The sequence below is a fragment of the Mus caroli genome, chromosome 7 (assembly GCF_900094665.2).
Source record: "Mus caroli chromosome 7, CAROLI_EIJ_v1.1, whole genome shotgun sequence".
NCBI lineage: Eukaryota > Metazoa > Chordata > Mammalia > Rodentia > Muridae > Mus > Mus caroli.
Window position 1 is genome coordinate 47365237 of NC_034576.1, and position 19317 is coordinate 47384553.

A 19317-nucleotide genomic window follows, 5' to 3' on the forward strand; every position below is an offset into this window, starting at 1 on the left:
GGGGGGGGGGGGGGGACAGTCTGGACCCAGGTGTCCACAGTAACTCATCAGCCCCCACACTCCCTTCACTTGCTTCTCATTTCATAAGAAAATCTCCATCGGCCCCGTGACGCCCCCCTTAGTCCCTATAGCACCTTCCACTGGCCCCAGCCTTGCCTTTTGGCTGGAGGGGGTTTCGCCACGAGCCTGGGTGACATCGGTGCTGGGACACTCACCGTGCCTGTGGCTGGCCGGTCAATCTGGATCTCCACCACCTCCCCTTCAATGATCTCCGTCTCCTCCCTGTGGGACAGACAGACAGCACAGTCTGGGTCAGGCTGGTCCGGGACACCCTGCTTCTCTGACCAGGACAATGGGCAAGCAGAGTGGATCTCCTACAGGACACTCACTTGATCCGGACACCAATGGAACGGCGGAAGGCTTGCGTTAGAGCCTCAGTCTTGCTCATCTCCAGAGAAAAGATCTCACTGCCTGCAATGGCTGTGAATGGTGTGTCGGGGCCCAGTGCCTGGGCCATGCCTATGGGAACCAGAGGTCAGGCAGTTGCAGCTGCTGGCCCCAGGTACCTGACACAGTGGTGGCCCATGCTTCGAGACAACCTCTAAACCATCTATGTCTCTACCCCATTCCTGGCCCTACGAGCCATTTAGTCCCCGCATCCTGTACTCTTTTGTTTACTTAGTATGAGTCATCTTGGAGGCAGAGTGACATGGCCCCATCCCTAGGTGTATACTACTTCTGAACTGATTCCTGGCAGAACGTAGGCTCTCCCCGCCTGGTCCCACAGTCTCAGCAGAGGCGGGAGTGAGACGATGGGCGGGTCAGGAGAGTCTTAGGGGCAGCTGTGACCCTAAGTCACCAGTGGACTGCCGCAGAGAAGGCTGGCTGCCAAGCCCAGTGTCCACCCTCTCTCTCATTCCCAGAACCCCAATGAGCCAAATTAAAAATTACAAAACAATGCAGGGCGCAGCGGTGCACACCTTTGGTCCCAGCACTTGGGAGGCAGAGCCCACGAAGACTACATAAAGACCTGACTCCAAAAGCCCCAAGACAAACCAGCCTCTGCGGCTCCACATAATAGAACTAGAGATGCAGGCCACATGGGCTTCCCTATAGCAGCGTCAAGGGATGCACATGTAGGCTGCAACTCCTTCCTGCCTGATGACCGGAGCACAGCAGGGACAGAGGGACCTTAGCAGTCTGCTTGGTGACCCTAACATGGAAGATGGTGTAGAAGACAGGAGACCCCACATTAACAATCAGTGGCCCTAGACAGCCACTTCCTGATGCTTCCATGTGACTGACGGTTAAATACAGTTAGCCTGTCCCTGACTGCTAGAGGAGGGGTTCCCCGGCACAGAGGAAAACGACTGCCCCTTGAGGCCTCTTACCCATGGCAATGGCTGTCTTCCCAGTACCTGGCTGGCCTGCAATGAGGACAGCCCGCCCGGCAATCTTCCCTTCTCGGATCATCTCCAACACCACGCCAGCCGCACGCCGGGCAGCTAGCTGCCCCACCATGCCCTGGGAAGCCTGGAGGGTGGAGGGTGAGAGGACATGAAAGTGACTGTCTACAGAGCCACCACTGCAGTCCCACCACATCCTGGCACACACCCCACCTGCTGGAAAACAAAACAAAACAAAACTAAACAAAACAGTACTGGCTTTCTCTTCTTTCTGAGATGGGGGTCTCACTCTATAGGCCAGGCTGGCCTTGAACTCACAAGAGATCCGAGTGCCTCTGCCTCCTGGCAGAGGTGGGTCAGTATGGAATCAAGAGGCCCGAAGACCTGCCTGGCAGGAACAGCCCACGTGCCCAGCCCCATGGCTCTACCTGTCTTGGCTCCAGGGCATCATCCAGTCCCAGCCCCCGGATGTGGGAGTGAGCGCCTGTATGGGAGGAAGGCAAGAAGAGTTATGGCTGGTCTAGGCAATACCGTGTGGCTGCTGAGCTCAGGCTGCTCTCTTGGTCAAACGAAGGCAGGAAGATGCCAGAGCACGGTTACAGGTTACATGCGTGTCATCCAAGAGCTGGATGATGCTACCAAGGCCCCAGGCACTGGGCTCAAGAACTAACGGACCACGCTGTGGGAGGACACAGGGACTTGGCACCCAGGTGCTGCCTTGCCACATCACACTGACAAGATAGAGCTTGCGGCTCCCATTCTCCCAGTCCTGGGGCCCAGCCACAGGGATGCGGAGAGACAGGTTAGGGCCGAGCCTAGAGGCCATCCAGGAAGAGGTGAGGACAGCACCCTGGTACAGCAGCTAGTGGCTCTGCAATAAACCTCAAAGGGACACAGGTACCAGGCCCACCCACCACCCCCTGCCTCCAGGACACCACACTCTTACAGTGAGCTGTGTCCCTTCTGGAAGACATGAGATTCAGCAAGCACAGGGACTGCATGAGACCTTGAGTTCTAACTCAAGCATTGAAGTGAGAGGGTGCTTCGTTTCAAAAAGGTAGAATTCATCAGCCAGACACAGGGATACGTGCTTAGCTACACGGTAAGTTCAGAGCCAGCCTATAGGAAACTGCCTGGAGAAGAAAAACAAGGCCAGGCACGGTGGTGCACAGCACTCGGAAGGCGGAGGCAAGGGGATCCCTGCAAGTTCGAAGCCAATCTGGTCTACACAGGTAGTTCTACTTAGTCTAGCTAAGTAGAAAGATCAGCATCCACCAAGGGCCTGCAGTTGGAGCCCATAGTCCTCTACTGTGTCTTAGAGGTGCTGAGTGACAGCTGAACAAGCGGGTGTGGCCTCTTGCACAGCTGGCATCCTCCTCCTCGGAGCCGCCCTGCCCACCTTGCTACAGGTGGTGAGCGAAGCTCTCTACACAGCTGCTCCGAGAGCTGGTCTCCTCAATGGGGATAGGATGACTGACTTTCCACCTCCCGAGGTCACAGGAGACTTCCAGCACCACTCCCACCACTCATGGACACCAGGAAAGAGGAAGGCCTGGTGCACCCTCAGAGAGCATGTGACCAACGCGCACTTGTGTGCCGGACACATGGTTCCAATGTTCCTCAAAGTTCCAGAAACCCCGTGGCGGCATGCTAGGCGTATGGCAGCATAGCCTGGGACTAAGGCCCCATTGCATCCTTCTCTGTCTGTCTGGGCACTCAGCAGTGGTGGCTCCCTTGGTCCTGACCCTGCTCACTCACCGATTCGCTCGATTCTTGTCACATCTCGGATCTCAGGGACTTTGGTGGTGGCTGCCTGCAGGTGAGGATGACGTGTAAGAAGGTTCCCAGTTGTCACAGTTTCATCTGCTCCCTCAAGGTCCTGCTGCCCACCAGGAGCCCCCCCACTGCACAGGCAGGCAACACAACAGCAGCCACCACCACCCATCTGGGCCATCAATCACTAATGGCAGTGATCAGCCCCACCACGGGGCCCAGGGAAACAGGCTGCGTGTCATACCCCCCAGAGCCCTGGCGTGACCTGGTGCAGAGAGGAAACCCTCCCGTCCCCATTCTGAGCTCTGTGAGGATGGCAGGGAGACTCTTAGACCAGTGCTCTGGCTCCCATTAGGCACACCTCTCTGGCCCACCTTGGACTCTATGTTTGAAGTTCAACACACTAGAGTGCTGAGCTCATTGAATAAACATATCCAAGGGCCTCCTGAAGAAGCAGCTAGCATCGTCTCCCCTCACAGGAGAGAGACATGAGTAAACACCTCCTGGAATGTTTGAGGCACTGGAATCCCCACAAAGCGAGCACACCAATGGGTACAACAGCCAAAGGCCACTCACAACCATGTGTCCGGTGACCAATGATAGGGTCTATTCAAATATGGAATATTACTCAGGCAGGAAAAAGAGCGAAGCTCTGACCCTGACACACCCAGGAAGACCACTAGAGGTGCTGAGCAAGTGGGCTCCCCACATAATAAAGACTGCACGCGGGGGCTGGAGAGAAGGGTGGAGGACTCCTGGCCGCTCTTCCTTCCATCGGACTGAGGCTAAACTGACTGTACACATGTGGTGGCTCACAGCTGACTCTAACTCTGGTTCCCGGAGATCCAATACCCTCTTCTGGCCTCCTCAGGCATAGACGTATCCAGAGGAAAAATACCCATACACAGAAAACATGGTGAACAAACCCTCACGTTGAAGGATTCTTTTTTGTTGTTGTTGTTTTGTTTTTTTTGAGACAGGGTTTCTCAGTATAGGTAGGTAGCCCTGGCTGTCCTGGAACTCACTTTGTAGACCAGGCTGGCCTTGAACTTAGAAATCCACCTGCCTTAGCCTCCCAAGTGCTGGGATTAAAGGCATGTGCCACCACTGCCCAGCTTGGGTTGAAGGGTTCTTATATGAAGTATCCAAAAGAGATGCCAGAAATACAAAGTAGACTAGTGATTGCCAAAGGCTCGGGGAGGGAGGCGTGGGGACATTAGAGGGTGCCTGCTAGGACGCACTTCTGCAGCCACTGGGGAGACTGAGTCAGGAAGAGTGCCTCGAGTCTGGAGCTAGCCCAAGGTAAAGGGTGAAAACAAGAGACTGATAAATCCAGGCGGTGGACCCTTGAACATCTTTTCCTATTTTTTATGAACCTAAGAAACCACAAAGCTAAGCGGCCCTCAACCACAGCTCAGGATGCCTCCTCCTGGAATGGAACAAGGCCTTCCAGGATAGCCCATGGCCCAGGACCATTTACTGCCTGTCTCTTGCTGTGGGAGCCTTCACTTTCCTCTCTTTGTAGGAGGCTGGGTAGACTGCAGGAGCATGAGACCCCCAAACTACTGTCACACACAGGCCCGTCGTAAGGCAAGCAAAGGCAGGCCCTTCCTCACCATGGTAACAGCAACAGAAGCCACTGACCTCCCTACAACACTCGCCTGGGCCCAACCCCAGAATCAAGGACACCAGAAGGCCACAAGATTTCCTCACTGGGAAGTCTGGGGAGCTAGTGCCAGGCCCAATATGCCTGGTATCACTTCCTGGGCTTTATTCGCTCACTGTAACATTCAACTAACTGTGCAATGGCACAGACATGTGCCCTACGTGAGGTTCTGAAAAATATAGTCTCTGGACAAGACCCCATGCTCTGAACCCGGTCTCTGTTTCACACTGTCACACTCCTGGCTCCGGACACACTTTCCTGTCTATGTGACCTGTGCTCTCAAGCACACAACACAACTTCCCACTTACTAATCTTCCCCAGAAGTCCAGGGTACCAGTCTCAGACCTCGCGGGACACTGGGATGAGACTTTGGAACTGGTCACTGACTACAATCAAGAGGCAGAGGAAGTTTCCAGAACACAGTGCGGGATGAACCACGACTCTGCCACTCCAGGCTCTGGCTGGTCATTCATTCACAGAGAAATCTGAGTGTCTACATGACTCTTCCATCAGACCCAGGATTCTTTCTGTTGTTGTTTCTCTGGGTAACCCTTGGCTGTCCTGAGACTCACAGAGATCCACCTGCCTCTGCCTCCCAAGTGCAGGGACTGGAGGCTTGCACTACCATGCCTGACATCTAGGATTCTGAATACATTGTTGCCTTCTCTACCAGCTTCTAAAGCCACAATGAAGCTCCTTCCTCAGTGATCAATACACTTCCTCCACATCCAGGAGTCCAGGTCCAGCCCTCTTCCATTAGGTCCAGGCATCCTCCCTAGCCCTCCTCTCTCTTCCCCAGTCCTCCTCCTCCTCCAAACCAGGCCTCATCCACTGTGACCTTCCCTCCGATGCAGGGATTCAGGCTCTAGCCTGCCTACCTCAAACACAAAGGTGCACACACCAGCCTGCTTCCCTCAGACTCTGGTATCCTCTCCTCCCAACACTTCCCATAGATCCATGTGTCCTCCGTAGCCCTCCTTGAGACCCAGGCGACTTCCTCAGCCCCCTTCCTTCAGATTCATACATTCTCCTCTGCTCTCTTCCTTTAGACACATGCATTCTCCTCTGTATCCATTGCTCAGACTCGGTGTCCTTCTCAGCATCCTCCCTCCGACTCGGGAGTACTCCCCAGACCTCCTCCGTCAAACCAGGCATCTTCCTTATCACTCCTCCCTCAGATACAAGAGTCCTCTCCAGCTCCCTCCTTCAGACTCCCTAAGAAGGGTCATTGTCGGTCCTCCACATGCACCCAACACTTACCACGGTTGCCATGATGCACACCAACCGCCAATGCCTCAGCGGAAACGGAAATCGGCTAGGAGCGCGATCTTTATCCTCTCTAGGCTCCCGGTCATCCAGTCATCTCTATGGCCCATAAAATATGTAAAACTCCTGTAGGGGGCGTACACTAGGCCGCGCCCAACCCGCGAGGCTAAATTGGAAAGCGGGTGTTCTGAATTTCGGGTGGGTTCCGGACGTCTCTTGCTCCTCCTCCTCCTCCTCTTACCTAGCCTCCTCCCCCTTCCTTCCCCCCCGCCCTGCAACTGCTAAGTCCGATTGCAAAATTCTGAGCACATTTTGTAGCAACCACACGTCCTCCACGATCCCTTCCCTCCCTGTCCAACCTTCCTCACCAAATTAGGCCTACAGCTGAGATTGACAGCTCTGTTCACCAATCACTTCCATGCTGCGTAGAAACAAGCCCCGCCCCCTGCAGCTCCCCAGGAGCCTCTGGCCAAGGAAACTGGATTCTATCCGCCAATAAGTAGACGCAATAGCCCCCGCCCCCCAGCCGCCGACCAATCGTGCTAGACCAGCAGGGTGGGCAGTGCCTCCTGGCGGCCACCAGGCTTCACTGCAGCTGCCCGCCGGACTCAGTGTCTCAGCTCACCCTACCTGAGTCGGAGCGCTCTGGGGCGGGGGTGCGGTCGTGCAATAGGAAGCGGAGCGCCTTGCAAGCTTCCCCTGGGACACCCGCTAACTCGACCGGTCACCAAGTCTGGTGCATTCCCAGCCGATCTCTCTGGTTTCCAGTTTTGGTGCTCGAAGTCCCCTGCCCGCAGTAGCCATGCCTCTCAGCCGCAGTCTCTCTGTGTCCTCGCTTCCAGGATTGGAAGACTGGGAGGATGAATTCGACCCGGAGAACGCAGTGCTTTTCGAGGTGGCCTGGGAGGTGGCCAACAAGGGTGAGAACGTCAGCGTTGGTCCCTTGACCAAGAAGGGCAGGCGAGGATGGGGCCCCGAAACTCCGACTCAGACGGGGAAAGAGCTACGTGGAGGACTCTTGGGTCCTGGGAAAAGCGCCTGTGACTTCTGTGTCCTTGTGAAGGGGCTGGAGTAGGCGTCCTAGGCCCTGGGGGGAAGGGACAAGAGACTACTCTTAAGATGGAAGGAGGCTTCAGGTTCTGCAATCTAGGGAAGAGGGCACTCAAAGAAAGATTCCTGGGTCTTGAAGGGAGGTTTTCGAGGGCCGAGAGACCTGAGATCTAAAAGGGGAAGGAGTTAGTGCAGCTAAGCCCAAGGAACACTGGAGCTTTTGGGTCTGTGGTCCAGAGGACGTGACTGTGGAGTTGGGGTGCTCCTAAAGGTTGGGGTTCATGGATTTTTCAGGAAGCATAGCGGACCTGACCCAGTGTAAAGCCAAGAGGGGCTTGGAGACTCAAATTCTTAGATACAAGGTGGGAAAGAGTTGGGAACTTGAATGTCGAGTTTGAAGGAGCCCAGGGCCTAAGCCCCGGCTTCCTATGTAGTGAGGTGCCTCCCTGTGGACTGGGAAAGCTGGAAGTCCTAAATTGGTCAGGAGGAACCCACCCACAGCCCAGAGTCGTATGTATGGGAGATCACTAGCTTCTCGCTCATGAGAAGGCTGGGCTGGGAATCCCCAGCAGCTGGGCCTTGTGGATCTGAACGTTTCCTTTTCTGGATCCTGGGGAGAAAGAGACTAGGTCTCTCAGCATGTTGGGAGATGGCAGACTCAATGTTGTGTACTGCCAGGGTACCAGTTTCAGGTGAGAAGGCTGAGGACCCAGATTCCTAAATCTGTGGTGGGGTCACAGGAGGAGCAGAGCCCAGCAGTCCTTGTGTCCCAGCCCAGGGCTAGCATCGTTAGGGCCCCTGAAGCTGTGGAATAATAAGTCAAGCTTCCCTCAGGTAACTGGGTAGCTGGATAGGGCCATGTACCATTCTTCCCACTGCATCTGAAAATCAAGAGTTTTAGAGCCTTGCTGCTCCTAATCCTCACTAAAGAGTGCTTCCTGTGTCATGACCAGGAGTCTAACTGGAGCCTGCTCCTCCCTCAGCATCCTAATTCCAGTCCCCTCTCTCCATAAACCCAAGAGGGTTATCCTCAGGTTTGCTTTTCCATGACCCCTAGCCTCCAGTCCCGACCTCCTCTGATTCCCAAGCATGGGTTCCTGCCCATCTTCTACCCCAATACTACCCACATACATCCCCAATTACCTGCCAGGTCTCAAAGCTATGGACCAATGGTGGGGTTGTCTGTCCTTTTGCACTTTGGCCCACAGTGGGTGGCATCTACACTGTGCTGCAGACGAAGGCGAAGGTGACAGGGGATGAATGGGGTGACAACTACTATCTGGTGGGACCATACACGGAGCAGGGTGTGAGGACGCAGGTAGAGCTCCTGGAGCCCCCAACTCCGGAACTGAAGAGGACTTTGGATTCCATGAACAGCAAGGGTTGTAAGGTGGGACATAGCCCTACCCAGGGGGGTGGGGGTGGGAACTGCCAGCAGGGGCCCTAGCAACAAGTGAAGAGAAGGTGGAATGGAGGCAGGAGGTGTAGTCAGCACTTTCCCAGCAGGCCTAGGGAAGAAAACGATAGACGGGTATAGGATCTGGTGAAGAAGGCCAGTGGGTACCGGGTGTCAGAAAGGCCCCATGGATGGAGATGAATCTCAGCTGAGATCCTCAGACCCAGAGACTACAAACAAGCTGGAGCTAGGCAGAAAGATAGCCAAAGCTATGTGTTATGTGCACACCTGCAATCCCAGCACTATGGAGGCCTAGGCAGGAGGATCTCGGTGTGTTCTAAGCCAGTCTGGACCACAAGAAGGCTCTGTCTCACAGTAAATAAAATAAAGATGAGTAGCCAGGCAGGCAACAAGATGGAATAGAGATGAAGAGAGGAGAACCAGGGAAAAGAGTCTGCGGTGAGCAGATCCATGAACTAATGAGGAAGGGGCGTGGCTCAGAGGCAGAGCCCCTGCCTAGAATCCCCCAATGAGGGGCTAGGGGTGTGGCCTAGTGGTAGAGTCCTTTCCTAGAATCTCCCAGTAGGGGTCTGGGGTTATAGCTCCGCGGTAGAACCCCTGCCTAGCATGGCCTGTGGGTTTCATCCTAAGAACTACAAACAGAAGCCTGTTGGTCCCAGCACTCGAGAGGCAGAGTCAGGTGGATCTCTGAGTTTGAGAAACTACAGAGTAAGTTCCAGGACAGCCAGGGCTAGGCAGAGAAGCCCTGCCCCCCACCCTCACCCCCAAAGAAAGAAATACAAGGAGAAAGCCAGAAGAGAGGGAAGGTGAGATGGAAGAACCCTAGAAGAGATGCAGATGGAAAGACAAGTGCAGAGGCTCCACCTAGTCACAGCCTGTGTTCGGGGTTGGGTTCCAGCATCCAGTCAGGCCAGACCATGTCCCTATGGGACCCCAGAGTGGCCACATCCCTCCCCCAGGGCAGCTGTTCCTAATAATAGACCCCCCCTCCCAGCAAAAGGGCAGACAACAGCTGGGAGGGGGAGGGGTATTCCAGTGAGGCCCTGGCCAGACGAAGCCAGGTTGGGACAGAGTTAGATCAATGGCCTGGAGCCATACCTGTGGTCTCCGGAGGAGAAGGGCTAATGGGGACTGAAATAGAACATCGAGTTTTAGGAAGGTGGCAATAGGTAGGAAAGAACAGTCCTGGCTGATAGACACGTGACCACAGGTGACAAAACAGGCCAACGGGGAGAGGAGAAAGGTAGTGGGAGGGGTTACAGAGGGCCACAGATGAGGCCGTGGGTGAGGGGAACGTGAGACAGCTGAGCTCAGTTACCAGGCTGGGGATGTAAGCTGGTGAGGAATGCGGGCCAGGACTTCTGAGCCTCCCTTTGCCTCTCCCTCAGGTGTATTTTGGGCGTTGGCTGATCGAGGGGGGACCCCTAGTGGTGCTCCTGGATGTAGGAGCCTCAGCCTGGGCCCTGGAGCGCTGGAAGGGTGAGCTTTGGGACACCTGCAACATCGGGGTACCATGGTACGACCGCGAGGCCAATGACGCTGTCCTGTTCGGCTTCCTCACCACCTGGTTCCTGGGTGAGGTAGGCGGTACTACAGACCCCACCTCAGCCTTCCTACCCAGACTTGAAGCCATCATCATCATCATCATCACCGCTTGGGCCAGAGAGTGGGCTTCCCCTGGGAATTCTGGGAATTGTCCATCCACTCTTTTAATCCAAGGATCGACTCTGAAAAGAGTCTAGCTGCTTTTCTCAGAGAAGACCAGAAGTGTCAGCCTCAGTTTCATTTCCTCTATATCCAGGTGTAAACACACTGCTACACTGTCTCCAGGGAGTCCTGGGAGAAAAGGGTTGGGTCCTGGTAATTCTGGGAGTTGCTGTCTAGTTTAATATCCATTACCGTTAAGCACTCAGGGTAACTTTTGATACTTACCAACCTTGAGTTGGTTTCAGAACCAGAAATCTGGGCTTTCCCCACCCCAAACCCATTCTAGAATTTTTTTTTTTTTTTTTTTTGGTTTTTCGAGACAGGGTTTCTCTGTATAGCTCTGGCTGTCCTGGAACTCACTTTGTAGACCAGGCTGGCCTCGAACTCAGAAATCCGCCTGCCTCTGCCTCCCAAGTGCTGGGATTAAAGGCGTGCGCCACCACGCCCGGCTCATTCTAGAATTTTTAAAAGAAGTTTTTAGGAGGCTTAATTGGGATGCCTTAGGACAAAAAAGAGCTACGCGTGCATTCAAAGGAAATCTGGGAGTTTTGGTCCTGTTTTGTGCCCATAAAAATTCTACTACCGCTGATTGAAATGCCGAGTCTTAGCCGGGTGGTGGTGGCACGTACCTTTAATCTCAGGAGGTAGAGGCAAGCAGATCCCTGAGTTCAGAGCCAGCCTGGCCTACAAAGGGATTTCCAGGACAGCCAGTGCTGTTACACAGAGAAATTCTGTCTTGAAAAAACAAAAGAAGCCGGGCAGTAGTGGCGCATGCCTTTAATCCCAGCACTCCGGAGGCAGAGGCAGGCAGATTTTTGAGTTCGAGGCCAGCCTGGTCTACAGAGTGAGTTCCAGGACAATACAGAGAAACCCTGTCTCGAAAAACCAAAACTGAAAAAAAAAAAAAGACCAAGTCCCTGCAGTAGTGACCAGGACTTGGGGTGTTGATCCTTCCAGTTCCACGTTGCCAGAATTCAGACCTTGAAAAAAAAAATCCCATTAACCTCTAGGGACAAGGTCAGCCGGTTGGCCTAACTTGGGGTTTCAGCCCTTTGTACGACCAATGCCTGCTCTGCATAATAGCGGGCTTACCTCTCCCCTGCTTCTTCGTTCGTGATGGGGATTGCTGCTGGTTCCTTTTGGGCCGTGTGGAAACACAGTGACCCTCCCTGTCCCTGTTCCCCGTTGCCCCATAGTTCCTGGCCCAGAACGAAGAGAAGCCGTATGTGGTTGCCCACTTCCACGAATGGTTGGCCGGTGTCGGTCTGTGTCTGTGCCGTGCCCGGCGCTTGCCAGTGGCAACCATCTTCACCACTCATGCCACGCTGCTGGGGCGCTACCTGTGTGCTGGCGCTGTGGACTTCTACAACAACCTGGAGAATGTGAGCTGCGATTGTATTGTGAGACAGCCCAAAGCCCTGGCAGGGAATCGTGCTCCTAAGAGTGCAGGCTCCCAGCCCTTCCAGCATCAGCCATGGGGGCCCGATCCTGGCCATCCTCCCTCAGACCTGCCTCTCAGAGTGCAGCCGCCAATCCCAACCTACCTAAGACCCCAGTCCAGTCCCTAGTTTTACCCTGGTCCTTTTAACGCTGACTTTTCTCCCTTCCTACCCAGTTCAATGTAGACAAGGAAGCAGGAGAGAGGCAGATCTATCACCGGTACTGCATGGAGCGTGCAGCAGCTCACTGTGCCCATGTCTTCACTACCGTATCCCAGATCACTGCAATCGAGGCTCAACACCTCCTCAAGAGGAAACCAGGTAAGGTCTGAGCTGTGGTCCCTACATGTGGCTGAGATAAGAGGCTCTATGCCACACTCAGCACCAATGCCATTTTACTCCAGAGAGTAGAACAACTTCCCTAAGTCCTGGGTTGAGATGGTAACTCTGAAACGAAGCTGGCTGACTCTGTATCCTGAAAGATAATAGGAGCTATAGTCTCATTCATTCTAACTTTATGAGTAGCTAATATAAATGCTGATCTTCTGAAAGAAATGCAAATATGGCGGGCTTTATTTTTGAATAAAGTGCAACTAGGAACTTGGTTTACTGATCCTGCCTCATGTGGTCCTAAGTCTTGGCCCTAGGTCCTGATGAGAGTTGATAATCGTGTGTGTGTGTGTGTGTGTGTGTGTGTGTGTGTGTGTGTGTGTAGAAACCAGAGGAGAATGTTGGGGGTCTTCTCTCTGTGACTCTCCACCTAATTTTTTAAAGAGGTGTTTGTTATTTTTATTTATGTATATATGTGTGTGTGCGCGCATCCTTGTGTGGGTACATGCACACGTGCATGGTGTGTGTGTGTGCATGTGTGGTGTGTGTGTGTTCACAGGGGGCGGAAGAGGGCTTGTATCCTAATCTTCAGCTGCAGTTACAAGCACTGTGAACCACCCCGTCTGCGTGCTGCAAGAGCAGCAGTAAGCTCATTTGACTGCAGAGCCGGTTCATCAGACCCAACAGCTCTTGTAAGACAGGGTGGGTGTCTCATTAAACCTGAAGCTCACCATTTTGGTGAGGCCTTGTAAGCTCCCAGGGCCCACCTGTTTTCCCCCACCCCCACAGTAGGATTACAGGCCAATTTAACCATGCCCAGCTTTTATTGAATGTGGTAGGTCTGATCTTGGGTCTTATTTTAAATAAAGCATTCTTTATAAACGCTTCTATTTTCATATGCATAATTCTCCGTACCTCAGCTCCTATAGATGGATAGTGCCATTGGACCTGATATACGCAGGAGCTCTGGGAGGTGCAGTTTTCCATCTGTCCTTCTCCCATTCTGACACAGGAACTGAAAATACCACTGCTCTGCTTCTCCCAGGATATCTACTCTCTCTCTCTCTCTCTCTCTCTCTCTTTCTCTCTCTCTCTCTTTCTCTCTCTCTTTGAGCTAGGGTCTCACTATGTAGTGCAGGGTCATCTTGATTAACACGCTCTGTCATACTTGGCTCACAATGCACCATCTGTCTTTATGTCTCTTTTAGGGACTCAACCCTTTCTCCCCTCATATACTTTTTAAAAATATTTGTTTTTATGTACGTGTGTGCGTGTGTATGGCACGCATGTGTATGTGCATGTATGCGAGTCTGAGTGTATAAACACTGGTTACTTTTCTGGGAAAACCCAGGTTTAATTCTGAGAACACACATGGTGGCTTATAACCATCTGTCATTCCAATTCCAGGAGACCTGACCACCTATTCTCGCCTCCACAGGTGACAGGCACATATATGGTACACAGTCATGCATGCAGGCAAAACCACTATACACATAAAATACAAGAAAAAAATCTAAGCCGGGCGTGGTGGCGCACGCCTTTAGTCCCAGCACTCGGGAGGCAGAGGCAGGCGGATTTCTGAGTTCGAGGCCAGCCTGGTCTACAAAGTGAGTTCCAGGACAGCCAAGGCTACACAGAGAAACCCTGTCTCGAAAAACAAAAAACAAAAAACAAAAAACAAAAAACAACAACAAAAAAAATCTAAAACATAAAATAAAAAGAGTATGAAGGGTCAAGTAGTGGTGTTGAATCAGCCCCCGTGGAGCTGAGGTCACTAAAGAACCATTATAAAATTGTGACATTATGAAAGGGAATTCAGCCGGGCGTGGTGGCGCACGCCTTTAATCCCAGCACTTGGGAGGCAGAGGCAGGCGGATTTTTGAGTTCGAGGCCAGCCTGGTCTACAAACTCTGAGTTCCAGGACAGCCAGGGCTACACAGAGAAACCCTGTCTCAAAAAACAAACAAACAAAGAAAAAAAAAAGAAAGGGAAGTCACCTCCCCTTCGTTTTGTGCCTGTGAAGTTGATCACAATAAAGAAATGAAGCATGGGCCCGGCCCGTCTCCCCCAATCCTAGATATTGTGACCCCCAACGGGCTGAATGTGAAGAAGTTCTCTGCTATGCACGAATTCCAGAACCTTCATGCTCAGAGCAAAGCACGAATCCAGGAGTTTGTGCGTGGCCATTTTTATGGGTATGTGAGCCAAACAGCGAAGAGAGGAGGATGGGGGTGGGGGTGGGGTGAGATTCCTGCGTCTGAGAAGGAGGGCTGTGGTTAGGACCCTGAGCTCTGCGGAGAGAAGACTCCCAAGTCTCAGGGAAGAGGGTGAGGGTTCCTTGGTCCTCAGTCCTGGACAGCAATGGTCTCCATTATCTCCTGATATCTAGAGCCATGGGGTGGGTATTAGGGTAAATACTCATCTAAGGAGAAAGTCTGCACTTGCATGCTTCCCTCTGATACCTGTGCACTATAAAAACTTCCTTTGGCCCTGTGACTTCTGGGATTTGATGGCTTCAGCACAGGGTTAGGCGATTGGGCCTCACACTCACTCCCCTGTGGCTTCTTTAGGCACCTGGACTTCAACCTAGACAAGACTTTGTATTTCTTTATCGCTGGCCGCTATGAGTTTTCCAACAAGGGAGCTGATGTGTTCCTGGAGGCATTGGCCAGACTCAACTATCTGCTCAGAGTAAGGCCTGCTCGGTGGGACAGTGGGTGGGGAGCTGGAGGGGGGCAGTGTGTGCCTAGCTGGGGAGAACAGAGACCCGAGAAATGGCTGTGGAAACCCTTGGGTAGGAGCAGAGTATAGAGTCCCAGAAAGATCAGAAGTGAGATCTGGTGGCCTGTGCCTGTTATCCCAGCACCTGGGAGGCTGAAGCAGAAGGATCAAAACTTCAAGATCAGCTTTTGTCTATAGAATGAGTTCAAGGTTGACCTGGGCAATTTTGAGATGCTGTATCAAAATAAAAAACCAGTCTGGCAGTGTGGCTCAGTGGTAGATCCCCTGCCTAGAATCGCCCAGTGAGGGGGCAGGAGTGTGGCTCAGTGGTAAAGCACCTACCTATGTAAGAGATTTGATTTTAATCCCCTATATTATTATGAAAAAGAAAATCAGAAGTCCCATCATTCTTAGCAGCAGCAGCATGACTGAGTCCACAACCCTGACATCCCTCTCATCCCCGTCCCCAGGTGAATGGCAGTGAGCAAACGGTTGTCGCATTCTTCATCATGCCGGCCCGGACCAATAATTTCAACGTGGAAACCCTGAAGGGCCAAGCCGTGCGCAAACAACTATGGTCAGCAGTCCTTGTCCAGGACCCCGTGGGCTCTGTACCTGCAGTCGCCATGTCTTATCCCTCTCTGGCTATCTCTGACATGATCAGGATTCCTAGTGAACTCCTTTTTTAAAGCATGTGGCCGGGGCAGACAAGTGTGAGCACGTGATCAGGGCAGCCAGCCATCACACAGTGAGGTGACCTGACCCCTTGTTATTTTGCTGAACCACCGAATCCTCACGGAACCTGTTTCCTGCTCTCTGAAACCCACCCGTTCACTGCCCACCAGGCTCTGAATATCTACCATGAGGCAGGCACTGTTCTAAGCCCTGGGAACAGCAGATGCATGTTTAAGAAATGAGGAAGAGCTGAAAATGTAGCTCACGTGGTAGGGCGTTCAGCATTCACCAGCCCCAGCAAGGCATAAAGTGGCTGTGATAGTCCATTTCTCTTAATTCTAATACTTGGGGAGTGGAGGCTGGAGGGTCAGAAGTTCAAGGTCATACTGGGCAGCATACTGAGCCCGGGCTCACAGGATATGGACAGAGGCAGTTAGAGAGAGAGAAGAGACTGGTGTGGTTGGGTCAGCATGTCCCTGGGAGGATTGTAAGTCATGAGACAGTAGGGTGACAGTCTTTCCGATCTTGTGTGCCAGGGTGTTCCTCTCAGAATGTTATTCCTCCTGTTTATAAGACAGGGCCTAGCAGCGCTCTGTCCAAGACTCATTCTAACCCTAATAATAGCTGACATTTCTGGAAGGCTCTCCGTGTGCTGGGCTTTCCCTGACCTCTCGGACTCCTCTGCAACCTCCTGAGGTTGATTCTATTTTTACACTCACCTACAAGAGGAGTCACTGACATTGGACAGGGAAGGCCACCTATCCCCAGCCACACACCTCAAGGAACTCAAGCAGTCTCCAGTTCCCCATCTTCCAGTCTGAGGTCCCCCGGGGTGTGGATTCCGAACCCAGACCGAAGTTTCTCTGGTGCCCACAATGCCTGACAGAATATAGTGACTGTGATGTGATATTGTTTCTCTCCATTCCAGGGACACAGCCAATACAGTCAAGGAGAAATTTGGGAGGAAGCTCTACGAATCCCTTTTAGTGTGAGTGTCAGCCCTAGCTCTTCTCCCATGATTGCCCTGACCCATCCGGTCACTTCCTTTTGAAATGCCTGCCCCTCCCCTTGCAGGGGGAGCCTCCCGGACATGAACAAGATGCTGGATAAGGAGGACTTCACTATGATGAAGAGAGCCATCTTTGCCACTCAGGTATGGTCTTCACCCCTGAGCAGAGTGCGGGCCAGTTCTGGCATTTGCTGAGGCCTCTTGCTGCAAAGGTTTCTGGGAGTTCTGTTCTCTTTGGTGGCCCTTTACAGAGGGTCCAGTTCTGAAATCCAGAGAAATACCAATAGTAAAACACACCCACCACATCACAGAGGGTAAGATGGTTTATTCCGGAGCCAAGTATGAGCATGGACTGGGAACACAGATTCCGGTTACAGTGTTCCAACACAGTAATGATCGTGTGGCTTTTTATGATAACAGAACACAGACAGTAATGAATGAAGGCCTTGTTAAAATACATTGCTGGAGGGCGTCCCCTTCTCAGAGGAGAAGGGGGGAGGGAGAAATAATGAGGGGAGAATGGGAGGAGAGGGGGCTGATATTGGGATGTAAAGTGAACAAATAAATTAATAAGAGACACTGCTGGGCTGGAGAGATGGCTCAGAGCCAACTGCTCTTCTGAAGGTCGTGAGTTCAAATCCCAGCAACCACATGGTGGCTCACAGCCATCTGTAATGAGATCTGACACCCTCCTCTGCTGTGTCTGAAGATAGAAACAGTGTACTTACATATATAAAAAAATAAATCTAAAAAAAAAAGAAAGAAAAGTAAAAGAAAACTACAACTCCCAGCTGTCCTTGTGGCTTGCTATCAAATAAACATAGCTATCCACTTGGCTGGGGTATGTACAGCTCTTTAGAGCTCCCCCCACCCCCCCAGGGCAGAGGGGAGGGGGGCGTGTGGAGTCAACATTCTGCTGTCATTTTGGTTCATGTTACATGGTTGCTTCCATCTTGGTAAGGTTCTTCATGTTTTCTTTATTGACAGGCAAGACTATATAACTAAACACAGACATTTCCTCACAAGCTGTGGAGTGCTTCTGTTTAGCCGGGATTTTTTTGTTGTTGTTGTTGGTTTGGTTTAGCTTTGCTTGTGATAGTTAAAAGCTGGGCTCCAGTCAGGTGTATGCTGACCTCTGCTGGTAGCTTCTTCAGAGCCCTGTGACCACCCTCCCTCCCCTGCCCCCTCCCTCCTCCCCTGATCCCTCCCTCACCACTCCTGTCTACAGCGGCAGTCTTTCCCACCCGTGTGCACCCACAACATGCTGGACGACTCCTCAGACCCCATCTTGACCACCATCCGCCGAATTGGCCTTTTCAACAGCAGTGCCGACCGCGTGAAGGTCAGGGCTGGCCCGAGGTTGGTGGGGTGTAGCTGGGTTCTTCCTTGGATATCATGCTTCTCATCTAGCTAGTCTGTCAAGTGCACTGTTTAGAAAGAACCCTGGCTTCTGAAGCCAAATGAATTCAGTTTAAGTCTTTAGCTTGTTGTGGACTTGCTGTGTGTTTCTAGAGAAATGTACCCTCTCTGGGCTACTCTAGGTGGCTAGAAGTAGCTCAGCCCTTCTCCTCTGTCAACAGGTGATTTTTCACCCAGAATTCCTTTCTTCCACAAGCCCTCTCCTCCCCGTGGATTATGAGGAATTTGTCCGCGGCTGTCACCTTGGGGTCTTCCCCTCCTACTATGAGCCCTGGGGCTACACACCAGGTGAGTACAGGAGGTGAGGGGTGGCAGACTGCTAGGTCTTGTTCAGTTCTGGCATGAACCTGCAACATGGTTCCTCTGTTTCAGGATGATGGTAGTGACCCATTCTGTATCCATGTGTCACGTGTTTGTGACACAGAAGGCTACAGAGCTCAGACTAGATGACTGATGTTCATTTCCGGTCGTCGACACTGATAACCTCAGCTCCAGTTTGCTGATGTTGGAGTTGCGCATGAGCCAGGCCTTCCCCAGTGTCTCTCAGACTTGCTATGTAGCCCAGACTGGTCTTGAACTCCCGATCTTGCTTCCAGATCCGGAGTGCTACACCACTGTGATCTGTTGTGCAGTGCGGGCTGTAGAAGCTGGGGTTTTGTGCCTGCCAGGCAAGCCCTCTACCCTCTGAGCTTCTCCTCCTGGTCCCTAGTGCCTCTCAACCTCTTCCTCTCCTCACCTCTCTTCAGCCCTGAGCTCTGAGTTAGAATTGCTCGTGTGTAATTCTCCTACACTGAGGGGATCCTGTGAGGTTTTTCCTCTTTATTTTTGTTTTTTAGGCCTGCTTGTTTTCTGATACCCAAGCTGGCCTCCAGCTCACAGGTGTCTGAGGGTGACCTTGAACTCTTGACCTCCCTGCCTCTACCTTTCCTTATATTCTAGACATATTCTTCAATTCTGCGCTCCTGAGCACACTCACACGCATGCGCGTGCACACACACACACTCATACAGACACACACACACACACTCACACACACACTCATACAGACACACACACACACAGTAAGTTGATTGGGCTTCCTTACAGAGCTTGTGTGAGGGATGAATGTGGGAAGGAGATGTTGGGAGGAATGGCCAGAACCTCCAGAGAGGGTCTAATGTCCCCACCCCCACTTCATTTTTAGTTCATTATTATGTTTATTCGTTCATTTTTTAAAATCTTTATTAATTTATTAACTTTATATTCCAATTGCTGCTCCCCGCCCCGCCCCCACTCCTATAAGGGGGACATTAACAAGCAGGTCTTGGTTTTGAGAGTCACTTGCAAATCATTTTGCTCTGGTTAAAATAATAATGAAGCCGGGCGGTGGTGGCGCACACCTTTAATCCCAGCACTTGGGAGGCAGAGGCAGGCGGATTTCTGAGTTCGAGGCCAGCCTG

At 52.3% G+C, this 19317-nt stretch overlaps 2 protein-coding genes across 2 annotated transcripts in view; one reads left to right on the forward strand and one right to left on the reverse strand.

Annotated features, from left to right (window-relative positions):
• Window positions 1-6482, reverse strand: part of Ruvbl2 (RuvB like AAA ATPase 2) — a 12351-nt gene extending 5869 nt beyond the window's left edge. Inside the window, exons 1-6 of the mRNA XM_021168978.1 lie at window positions 6106-6482; window positions 3165-3219; window positions 1835-1890; window positions 1392-1533; window positions 390-519; window positions 216-282 (exon numbers count right to left, since the gene is read on the reverse strand). Of these exons, the coding sequence (XP_021024637.1) occupies window positions 216-282; window positions 390-519; window positions 1392-1533; window positions 1835-1890; window positions 3165-3219; window positions 6106-6117 (462 nt within the window). The 5' untranslated portion in view covers window positions 6118-6482. The remainder of the gene's footprint in view (window positions 1-215; window positions 283-389; window positions 520-1391; window positions 1534-1834; window positions 1891-3164; window positions 3220-6105) is intronic.
• Window positions 6483-6699: 217 nt separating this feature from the next.
• Window positions 6700-19317, forward strand: part of Gys1 (glycogen synthase 1) — a 19790-nt gene continuing 7172 nt past the window's right edge. Inside the window, exons 1-12 of the mRNA XM_021168983.2 lie at window positions 6700-7031; window positions 8370-8551; window positions 9967-10158; window positions 11482-11667; window positions 11901-12045; window positions 14132-14249; window positions 14625-14745; window positions 15246-15352; window positions 16379-16438; window positions 16525-16603; window positions 17688-17801; window positions 18040-18166. Of these exons, the coding sequence (XP_021024642.1) occupies window positions 6914-7031; window positions 8370-8551; window positions 9967-10158; window positions 11482-11667; window positions 11901-12045; window positions 14132-14249; window positions 14625-14745; window positions 15246-15352; window positions 16379-16438; window positions 16525-16603; window positions 17688-17801; window positions 18040-18166 (1549 nt within the window). The 5' untranslated portion in view covers window positions 6700-6913. The remainder of the gene's footprint in view (window positions 7032-8369; window positions 8552-9966; window positions 10159-11481; window positions 11668-11900; window positions 12046-14131; window positions 14250-14624; window positions 14746-15245; window positions 15353-16378; window positions 16439-16524; window positions 16604-17687; window positions 17802-18039; window positions 18167-19317) is intronic.